The sequence below is a fragment of the Coloeus monedula genome, assembly GCF_965178545.1.
Source record: "Coloeus monedula genome assembly, chromosome: 14".
NCBI lineage: Eukaryota > Metazoa > Chordata > Aves > Passeriformes > Corvidae > Coloeus > Coloeus monedula.
The window spans coordinates 5,237,461-5,249,292 of NC_138794.1; the positions used below are offsets into that span (position 1 = coordinate 5,237,461).

Consider the following 11,832-nt stretch of genomic DNA (forward strand, 5'->3'; position numbering starts at 1 on the left):
TAATATATCAAGTTTATAAGGCATAAATACGAAAAACAGTTCAATATGCTCATCATAATTTTAATTAAGTAATACAATCTAGGACACTTTTTCAATCACACCAAGGATTACAATGTACCTATAGCTTTAGTTTCTCTTTTTTTTTTTTTATACAAAAGTCTATCATATAGTATACAGTGTATTCTAGTTGGTAACTGGTTTACAAGGTGGATCACAATATTCTTGCAGGTTAATACGTCAGGATTTCACCTAGTGTGTACACTCTGTGCAGGCTTCCTCCTTCCCTGGCTGCTCTCCTCCAGTAGAAGCATCCCATCACTCCATCTCCTTGCCTATTTTAAGAAGGGCTCTGTGCCAGATGCAAATCCCACTGGGAATGGCTTGGGATGCACATCCCAGTGGTGCCAAGGAGCTGCCAGAGGCAGCCAGGGAGGGGAGGAGACAGCAAGGCAGCAGCTCACAGAGGTGTTTGTGGAGCAGGGAGTCAGGCTCTGCTCTCCAAGTTCCCCTCAGGCTCCTGGCACCATGGAAATGCTTCCAGAGACTGCAGGAGCCAAATCAAGCCCCAGGAGGGAATTCATGACAAACCACAGTCTGGTGTGCAAGGAAGCCACTGACCAATGGAGTAGGTGCCACTGGCTGCTTGTGCAAAGTAAGGTTGGGCAAAAGCACCTCAATAAATTAGGAGCAGCATGGATGTTTGGGATGCTGAGTTCTTGGGTTGGGCCAGCTTCATGTCACCCACAGCTCCATAACCTGCAAAAGCCTTCCCAGGATTCTGGGCATCTCTAATGCAAAGACTCATCTGGCGCTAGCTGGATGAGTTGCACAGACAAACCCTGTGATCAGTAGCACCTCCCACACCCTTCTCCTATCTCCCCTAAGGGAGAAACGATATTTTCTAAAATCAGATTACTGAAATGCCCTGGAGAAAGTGCTGATTTGGGGCTGGGGGTAGCAGGGCCAGACCATTCACAGTAGTGCAAGAGGGGTTGGTGAAGGCAGGGGGTCTGTCCCCACTCATCCTGCCCCTCCAAGGGTCTTGTCGCTGCTTGGTGTGGGCAGATGGGGGATTGACACTGTGCACCCACACTGCTCCCTCCAACAGCAGCCCGTGCTGCTGTCACCAGCCAAGGAGGGGTGTCAGAGGGCTTTCTGACATTACCTGAAATAGGAATAGGTTTTTCTACATATACAATCAACCTAAATTGGGCAGGAGGTAAACTGCAGAGCAGTGTCCTCCAGAGTGTTTTTCACATGTCTAATATTAGGTATCTTGCTGGCAGCTCTGAGTTGTCCCCAGAGGTTTTCTCTACCTGTCTATATTTACTACGGATAGATCCTGAGCTCCTGTACTCAGGTGCTCTGAATCACACCATAATCAAAGGCAGCCTAAAATAGACAGTGTGAATTGCTCCCTCCCTGCTGTGACTCCATCCTGCAGCATCTGGGAGGAAAGAGAAATTATCTTAGTATAAAGAATGGGCCAAAGCCACAGAATTTGGGTCAGGATTCAGGCCAGGCAGGCACAGATTTTGTCTGTGGGCCTATTCTTGTTCTCTCTTTGCTGATGGGACATCCAACCCTGTGCTTACACTTTTTTTTCTGATAGATCAACAGTCCCAGGGATCACCTATCCCTAAATTAAGCACAGCACGTGAGCAGCACACAAACAGCTCTCCAACTGCAGGAAAGAACTGACACACATCTAAAGTCACAACAAAGCCTTCGCCTCCCACACACCCTTCCCTCAATACTTTTTTTAAACCAGCCAGAAACAAACAGTGAGTTCGGCACATCCCAGAGAGCCAGAGGAAGGAGCATCCAGTCCTTTCTTAGCTGCTGTGTCATTGTGTAGGGAGGCTGCTTCTGAAGAAACCAAATTACCTTACATAAAGAGTGTTCACTAAAAGAATCTTCTTTCCCTCAGAGGACCAGCAAGATCACATTATTTCCTGAAAATACTTTTTTTGTCTTTTTTTCTAAACTTGACAGAAGAGTAATACTATCTGGGTTTTTGCTTTCACTAACCATGACAGGCAATTTCTGTCCTAGCTTGAGAATTCCATCGAACCTGCTATTTGCATTTGGGATAAAGCATCAAATGGACATTTCCAATGGGATACAGACTGCTTGCTGTCCAGTAGATCCAACCATCATTCTTAAGTACATTAGCAAGAGGGAAGCAAAAGATCTCCCTGTGCTGGATGCATTGCATCAGCAGCAAGTTTCTACCAGTGCTGAGAAATTGTGCCCTTAATATAAGTGCTCAGTAACCACCAGCCCTGCTGCTTGAGGAGCACTCGGAGCTGTATAGAAGGCTTGTGGGAAAAGAAGCTCCATTAGTACCCATTATGCTGTGATTTATGTTATGGGCTTAAAATAGCAAAAAATTACACAGTTCTATTTAACCTACAGTCTAAAAAAAGGCACAAAGACTTTGTGGAAAAAAAAAAAAATTGTAACTGTTCAGATTACATTTCCAAGAACTTTAACAGAGCGTTGCTTTGATTTGCCAGCTTTGCTTGCTGGCAGGAGTGAAATTGAGACAACTTCACTGTCTGCAGAGGTAAGGAATACCCTTTTGGCAAGGCAAGTTTGCCAGCTCTATGCAAATGTTATTTAACAGAAGTAACTAAAACCTCTTGTGATTGCTTTAAAACATAATCTTTTTGGTCTGCAGCACATTGCACTTAGATCTAAGTACTCAGTGATGATACAGTGGGTCTCAGGGCAAGACCAAATACAAAGAGCCCTTTTTAATCTGAACATAGGAATGAACTCTGTTCACAGCTACACAGTCTGCTTTCAAACAAATGATCATGAACTACATAAATACTGTAAAATAAATACAATACATTCAGAGTTTTCTACATTGTAGAGAGCTGTTAAGACTTCCCTAGCTCCCCGATGTAATGCATATAGAACATTCCCTTCTATACAGTGCTACCTCCATGTACCCACACTTCATTTAAATGCAACATAGCTCAGACAACCTTCCTCTTTTGCCTGGATTCTCCTCAGTCTCTGATTCTGTAAAACATTATATCATTTCTTTAGGAAAAAAAAAATATTGCACTCTTAAAAATGCATAAAAATTGAACCAAGTTCCCATTAACTTCACCACAAAGTCTGTTATTTAAAATAGGACTTTTCCAAAAATGTTTCTCTAGCTGTTCTGCGTTCTGCCTTCATTTACAGCATTCTCCACCAGGATATGCTCAGAACACTGCTCCTCAGCGAATTCCTTACAGTTTTGCCAGCAGACATTTGACACACAGCATGAGCTATCCGAGACACACGTGGCTGGGAGTCACAGGTCTGTGGCCAGGTTCAGGATTTCATTGTACAAATGGGAACCACAATGACCAGGATAACCGTACAGGCGGCCGCTGCGATCAGGGCAGCGATCTTGCAAACCTTTGCTCTCCTGAACTCGGCTTCTTTCCGTTTCAACAAGGAATCATAGCCAGGAGTATAAATGTCTTCCATCCAGTACTCTAAGTTGTTTGGGTTTAAAGATTCTTGAGTCTAAAAATTAAAAGGAAACAGTTGTTAGTTGTCTGGGGTCTGCCATTAGTAACGTAAATAAACAAAGCAGATGTGCCTGAAGGCCTCCCAGCTGCACCTGGATCTGCTGTCAGGATAAAGTGGGTTATTGCCACTTCTCGCACCCCTTCATCTCCTGGTCCCAATTCCATAAAGCTGACGAAAGTGGTAAGAAAATACTGCAAAAAATAGACTCCTGCAACAGTAAGATTCTGCTCCAAAATCCCTCACGTACCTCTGATTTACCAGAAACTTCATCACCTTGGATGGCATTTAAATAAGATCTCTTTAATCTGCTTGACAGCAGAGATGTCAGCAAGTGCCGGCCTGTTACTGTTAATAATTTTTAAATTATTAAAGCTCAGCTGATGGGAAAGGCTCTTAATATATGCTCCTCATGCACTACATTTTATAAATCTAACCCTAATTTTGGTACCATGACTTGCTTGCAGGGCATGATTACCCAGCCCATCCAGTACCCAGCATCCTTCTTCAGGGGCAATTTGCAGACCCTTTCCCCTCTGGAATGGCAATACCTGGGGACCCAGGCAACCTGCAGAACTTTATCAGTATTTCCATTATTTATTTATTTTAATTTATTTATTTTTTATTTCTCACAGTTTTTTATTCTTCACAGTTTTTTATTCCTAAGTATTTATGACTTCTTAAAGCTTTCCATTTCAACCTTGCTTGTTTTTTTCCCTTTAACCTCTGTGTTAGAGGAAAATGGGGGGGAAACTGGGGAAACCCAAACACTACACATTATATTGAACTTATCAGCAGACAGGAATAAAGCAAAAAGAACATTTTGAAAAATGACAGCATTTCCCCAAAGCTGTCTCCTTCATCTGGGGCTCCAAAAGTCTATTTCTTTAAAAAAATGAAGAAAAATCCACATAAAAATATTACAGTGAGAATACCGTAACACACACTATTTCGGTCCTTGTAACAGTCCTGATCCAAAGCTTGTTGGACCCTGCAAAGAAATTCCAGCTGACTTGAGAGGGATTTGACTAAGCCCTTTAATTGACTAATTCAGCTTTTGTGACCATGAGCTACTGGCTGAAACTTGGCTTTGCCTGATAGCAGCATTTGCTTTATGTACAGAACTACTAAAAGAAGTGAGTTTATAGCTATCTCAGAAATAAACAATGAAAATCGAGCAATGGTTTTATGATCATTTTATGGACAGCTGTACGATAGCATTAGGATGCTGAAACAGAGGCCATCAGCCACATCTGTGATTGTACCATTTGGGCTTTGAATTACCTGTTCCAGCCTTCTGAATAAAATAAGCAATCTCATCTCTAAAGGCATCAGAAAACAGCCTGACACTGTTTCATCCCAGTGGATCATCATCCACAGAGCAAAGCAATGAATCTCACACACAGCCCACACCTGGGACAAGCTTTGGGCATGACTACTTTTGCAATTCTTTTTTTGGAGGAAAACCCAGCAGACTTGTCAGGCTCCAGGAGAAATTTTAAGTAAACAAAGGTAGAAAGTTCCCAAAGATAGGCATACTGTGCTTCAAGGAAATTGCAGTTTTGGACCCCTCTGCCTTGGCATTGACCTTTTAACTACTTCAGAAGGAAGATGCATTATTAAAAAGGCCCATTACTGTTAATCAGCTTCCTTTCCCATTTCATTGCCAGACGTGGGAATGTTCATTAAGGCATAATGTATTTACTTTCAGTTCTAATAAACTTAATCACTGGGAAAAAAAACCCACTCATCAGTCTGTGTCTATTTTTTAAGTTTGTCAGTAAGCTCCATTATAAAGTCTAGACGTGGGCTTTGCGGGGTAGATGCAATTCTGACAGTCTTTTTGGAGGGAGAAAATCAAACCAGTAAACTTCTATCACCTTTATCCTAAAGATAAATGATGGCAATAAGCTGATTGCTCTGGTTTGCTCACAGCCATGCAGAGCTGCTTACAGAGAACAAAACAGCCCTACCAGGAGCAGATGGAGAACACTTCTCCCAGAGGGGTTTTGCTCCCAAATATCACCTCCCTTATTGGCTCACACAGCAGGTAAGGGATGCCTTGTGACCGCCTGCTGCAGAGCAACTTCTTCCAGCCTATTCCTACTCTAGCATACAGTCTGCCATGCCAGGGTTAGGAATTTAGTAAGTCCTCTAAAGCTTTTAAAACCCAAAAAGCAGCAGGGAGCTGAGGCAAGATGCAGCCTGGTCCCTGTGCTGCCTGGTTTCTCTCCAATTGCACTTTAGGCACAGAAAGGAGCAGGGACTGGTGAGGACAGGGAAGTTTGCATGAGCCAAGCAAGGAGGTGAATTTGTTGTGCACAAATTCCTGCAGAAACACTCACGGGAGTTGCACTACAACACTGTATGGGTGATGGTTTCAAATCAAATGAGCCAACTTGGGGTCCTGAGGCACAGCATCCTGATGCTTTCCTAGGGATTAGCCTGATGGGTTTGGAGCTGGCCTAGGTACCCTCAGCACCAAGCCACTGAGGGCTGGCATGGAGCACCAAGGTCTCAGACTCTTCCATGCCACTTTCCCTGGCAGACAAGCTGTGGAGACAAGCAGACTCCCTGCCTGAGCACAGCTGCACCCCACAGACTGCTGGCCACAGAGCCCAAAATACCTTAGGTCAGCACCAGACCCCCACACTGGTCCTACATTCTACTGTCAAAGTGCATATAAACAATACACAGTTATTTGCACATCAGTGTGGATTTCATTGTGTGACACATTTGGATTTCAAGACCAAGAAATGCAACGTTTCTTTGGTCTTTACACATTTTGGATGTCATTCGTCAGGCTTCCTCTTTAAACCTCTGCTCGGTTATCTTCCTTCCTAAAAGATGTGTTGTGACTATCAGACTACACAGGGTATCCAATGTGGGTGCTCATTTTATGTCAGGTTTGTGATTTTGTGTTGGGAAAACGTAAATGCAAAATTTGAATTTGTCTCCTGTGCTTGTTGCACAAGAGCCTGCACACTTACAAGCTGAACCACAATGCAAACTAAACACACCATCAGTTGCCTGGCTGGTTTCCAACAGCCACTTCAAAGCTGCAACAGTGACGTGTTTCAAAACCAGTCATGGTATTGAACATCTTCTACAAGTATTTTATGTCTCATCTTCCTAGTAAAATGGAAAAAAATAAAACCGTAGCACTGCAATTCCCTGTGAATAATTCAGAGAGAACAAACACAAAGGAAAAGGCAGCAGTTCCAGCTCCTGCACCACTCTGCCTTGCTGCAGTTAGGGACCAGTTCACCCCTGCACTTCCTTATTCTCCAACTCTTCTTTAGAGCTACTAAAGCCACAATGGCTTAGAAGACATCTCTCCATTGCAGAATTAGCTGGGAGCATCAACCTGTCAAGGATCACCATTCAGCAACGAAACAGTCACATTCTTCATTGTCCCTGGCCAGGATGGATAGGGATCAGCAAGATTAGAGGCACAACAATTCACAGCTCTCTCCTGAGCTATCCAAATCCCTTCTTAAATTCATATTATGGCAACATCCTTTTGCAATCAAGCCATTCAAATTAAACAAATGGGACTCACTTGTAGATCCAAGGCTGCAATCTTGCCTTTATCCCCGGAATTCCTCGTGTATTCCTCTATGGTCCATGATGGCTGGGCACGTTTCACTTCAGCCAGCTCTGTCAACCTCATGTCTGTGTAGAGTGGGTTGCTTTTCATATGTGACTTGAGTGATGCAGGGTAGGGATGAGGACTAAAGACTTGTTCAATCAAGAAAGCATCTTTTGGCTGTTTAGAGAGTCTATGTGGCTGTGGGATTTCATATTGCCTGTCTGCCTGCAATAGGGTTCAAAAGAATTTGAGAGAAAAAAACAAGACTATGAGGGAGTTAAACACAAAAGACAGAGCTATTCCTTTCAGAATCACCATATGATAAAAAATTTACCAGCTAAGACAAAGGTTTTGGATGGCCTTAATCCACTGCCCCCCTTCTTCCCACAGCTAAACCAAAGAGGTATTTTACAGACACAACTCCACGTTCACTAGAACACAAACACAATGCTGATGCAGCAGAAGAAATTTAGGTTTTGTGCTGTTTACAGATCAAAAAACTATTCTGAACACGGCCCTGACATCCAGAGAAGTCCAACTGATCTGCAAAAGCTGAGAGCCACAAGCAGGCTTCCGGGTTTCTGTTTCTGGATCAAATCCTAACATGAAGCAGTCTTGAGGGATGCCCCCAGCCTGACACTGCAGCATCCATGGTACTATCCAGTGTCAGCCACAGTCCACGGAAGGAGTCTATAAGTGACTCCCAAAGTCAGCATGTCATCCTGAGCAGAGCAATCTACAGAAAAGCCAAGGTTTGGGCTTACTAAGGACGGCCTTCTTCCCCCTCTGCAGTCTAGCAATAACCCATGGTTTGTGGTTTCTTGTTCACCCAACCGCACTTATTTCCATCAAACCTCTTCCTCTCTCTTCTCAACCTTCTCTGCCCCCACAGCCCACTGTAAGGAGGCACAGCATGCCTGTTGTGTGGTCACAATTGACAAGGGGCTGCAGGACCCCCTGCCCTCCCCAAACAGAAACAAGCACCCACCCTGTGCACTTTCAACAGAGCAGCACCCAGAGCCCTGCACAAGGGCAGCCAGGACAGCCATGGGGTCAGCGAAGGGGGCACTGGGCAGCTGCTGGGAGGATGGGCAGAGTTCTTCTGCCCAGCAAAACCAAGAGAACAGCTACGCTGTAGCTCCACAACAGGGGGCTTAAGAGTCATTTGAATGACCATGAAAGTCAGACAGAGAGCACAACTACAATGAGCATCTCACAGTACCACATACAAGGGCTCCTTTCCCTGAGGGATTTGAATCCATGAATCTATTTTGTTGGCTTTTAAATATGTACATACTTCTCTGATAAAAGCCATCACAATTCAAATCCAAAATATCCCTTCTAAAACAATCACTAGAGAATTTCAATTTTCCCCACACGCTTTTCTCCAAGGTAATTACCAGGCCTCCTTATACTGCCACTGATGATGAAGAATACCATCATCTTCCCAACATGCCACCCACATTACCACCCTCCCTTTACAAAAAAGCAAAGCTTTTAAGGAGCAACTTGGCCATTTTGCAGCTGCCAACAAGAACCTACAGGTACAAAATCACTCAATTATGGTAACAATATAGGCAGGCATAACATGGCAGGGCAAAGCATTGCCATACCCCAAGGCTTGTGATGACTATGGAAGATATTCATAACCACATTATTTTTAAGCATTTAGTATGTGAGTTAAAGTTCAAATTACCTCTTTAGATTTCCTGTGCCAGTCCTTATTTTCTCCTCCATCTCTCTCTTTCATCTCCTCCTCTGTAATGCCAACTTGGTTGGTGTAAGTAATAGCTCTCCAGTCTCGGGGAGAGTTTGAAATACTTGCTATTTTGGATTCGGTTGCACTGTTTTCTTCTGTTAATGATCTTGATGATCTCCTAGTAAACAAACTTTTTTTTAAGGCTTTTACTCGAAGACTCTCGCTGTTACTTCCACTGGCATCCGAACAGCACCATTCTGGATTATTCTCCAGCTTGCCTCCATGAGGAGTATTGTGGCACTGAAATATCTGTGGGGAGTTGCTCTCATCTGATGCAGCATCGCTTGTCAAAGAGTTGAGATCTATTTGTACACTGACCTTCTCTGGCTGCTGGATTTTTTGATCCAGCTTGCTTAATTTCCCCAGGACTTGAGAGATTTCTTCTCGGACACCTGAGAGAGATTCCAGTTTCTTCTCTATTTCGCCAATCCTCAAGACTAATTTGCAGACACTCGTTTTCAGTTCATCATCTGTGTTACTGACATCCGCCCTGACCACTTTATCCAATTTGTTACAGGCACTCCCGTTGGAGATCTTAGTCAAATTGTGCTCAGGTGAGCTATCACAGTCTGATTTATGCACCTGGGACAAGGAACCAGTGCTATTGTAGCACGAGGACTGCATCACTCCCGTGGACCCGCTGATACTCATGTCATCCAAAAACCGGAAAATGTCACTGATGTCATCGCTCACGATTTCGGAGTCATCATCCGACTGCTTCAGAGAGTGCCGCTCACCGTACTTGGCTTGGCCTGCTGCACACAAATCCTTGCACTTCTTGTGGTCCAGAACCTGCTGCTCCGTTTGTGTCCCAACACTCATGGTCCTGTCAATGCTTAAGATCTGCACAGAAGTACAGTTAATGCTTTTATCCTTAAACTTTTTGACTGGCTCATGTTTCTCCACATCTAGAATGGAAGGAATCTCCTTAGGTTTATGCCCATTGGGTTTCACAGCATAGTTTGCCTGCATAATTGGTTGCTGATCCTTTGTGTTTAGGTAGGACTGATGCCTGTCAACTGAAGGAAAGTTTGGAGATGGGTTGTTCGAACTCTGGTATCGTGGTTTCTCTTCAGGCTGCTTCCTGTTAAAAAATGAGCGTTCAAAGTCAGGGACCTCCTCAGTATTTAAACTCCAGCTTTTAGCTGGCCAGGCAGTTTGCTTGGTTGGCTTTCCACTCCACTTTTTGGTTTCCTGGGGCCCAAGAACAGTAGTTGGGCCAAAATATGTTGAAGCTTGAAGATCATCTAAACTTTCATGCTTCACTCGCCTTTTGTCTGGTATAGGAGAATAAACTGGATTCAAGTACTGGCTGCTGTATGGCATTTCAAAGCTGTGGTTGAAGAAAGTCTGCTTAGAGCTTTCTTTCCTGTTCTGAGGCTCTCTGTGTCCATCTTCTGGTGTTTTGTTGGATGGTATTAAGTTGGGAGATATTGTAATCAGATTATGAAAATCTTCTTTGAATATATTTCTTTTCTGGACACACGACTGCATCACGAAAGGCTCATCATTTGAAATGAAAGTTTCTTTTATGCCTGCACCTATAGGCAAGGAATCCTGGTCTGAAATAGATTCATTTTCAATGTTCATGGGGAAGTACGTACTCTGCATCTCACATGGTGGGGACGTGGCGATGGAGTAGGACGCCAGTGCCTGCAGCCTGTCCAGAGAGGCAGCCCGGCCCTTCATGTCCTTATTAACACCGAGCAAGAAGTTGGGTTCTGATGAGGGGACGAACTGCTGGCAGTCTTTGCAGTCCATCTTTCTGCATTTCGAAGACCTTCTGACTGGAAAGCCCCGGTTAAAGTCCTGGTCGTTGAGCTCACAGTTGGGCACACAGTCAGGCACACAGTCTGCCATATTGCAGATCTCTGTGTCAGACCTGCAGGACTCGAAGGACTCCTTCTTCTTCACTTTGTGCCTTGCTACTGGAAGCTTCTCCTTGGCCACTCCCCCGTTCATTTGTATGAGGTTGAATATTGTTACTATATCTGCTGCAACCATGATTTTCTTTGATTGCTGATTGTTTACAGTGCATCTCATTTTGTCTTTGAACAAAGTCGCTGGGAAATTAGGATCCAGGCAAGCAGTGTAAAACAGCACGCTTCTGAGCTTGGCCAACTGGGATAAATCAAACCTTGCACACAGGGACTTGCAGAGATCCTGGTAAGAAACAGTATTCTGCTTCGTGTCCAGCTCCTCCAATATCTTCACCAGGAAGAGTGAGGACTCCTGGTTGGACTCCATGGCTTAAGCGTATTTTGCCGTTTAGCCTGGAAACTGCGTTCCACTTCTACAGCAACACAGAAAAGATTGTAAGTCCCCCACAGATAATACCCAAGGCCTTGCAATTCAGCCACAGATGGGGCCTGACTCCCTAACCACGCAGTCCAGGGCTTGCTTTTATAACCCATCCTCATGTTCTGAACTTCAAGCTGTAATCCTAGCATCCAATAAATCAATACTTAAATGGAATCAGGGTTTTATCCAAGAAGACTCCTTTATACCAATGTCTACTAAAGCAACCAAGTGAATACATAGCAGAAGCTTTGGAGAGGCTGAACTAATGGCAAATAGACAATCCCAGCCTGCTTGCTATGGGACTATCACAGAATTTCTTACCAACTTGTGAGAGGTTCAAAGCACAGTTTGATCATCAAACTGCAATAATTCCAGTCCTAGCCTAACCAGGGCTGATCTACTGCACCATGACATGTTTTCGTGTCTGAAATGCAAATGGCTCTGAGGCAGATTTTCTGACAATAAAATTCTGACATGTTTCTAGAAGCTATCTGAGCACATAATTACCATCTTGCTTACTTTAAACCATTATTTTCTCCTCTACTCTGAATTATCTCCTTTGGATACCTTGACATATTTTTTTCAGAAATACATTTTCCTAAGTATAAGATTCAGGAATGGAAAAGTTGCCAGGTCCCATGTGAAA

The 11,832-nt window shown here is 43.8% G+C and overlaps 1 protein-coding gene across 1 annotated transcript; it reads right to left on the reverse strand.

Annotated features, from left to right (window-relative positions):
• Positions 1-3,333: 3,333 nt before the first annotated feature.
• Positions 3,334-11,132, reverse strand: MINAR1 (membrane integral NOTCH2 associated receptor 1; the record flags this gene model as incomplete). Its single annotated transcript, XM_082291056.1, has 3 exons — positions 3,334-3,531; positions 7,097-7,351; positions 8,823-11,132. The coding sequence occupies 3 exons, from the start codon at positions 11,130-11,132 to the stop codon at positions 3,334-3,336; spliced, it is 2,763 nt and encodes a 920-aa protein (XP_082147182.1).
• Between the last annotated feature and the right edge of the window lie 700 nt (positions 11,133-11,832).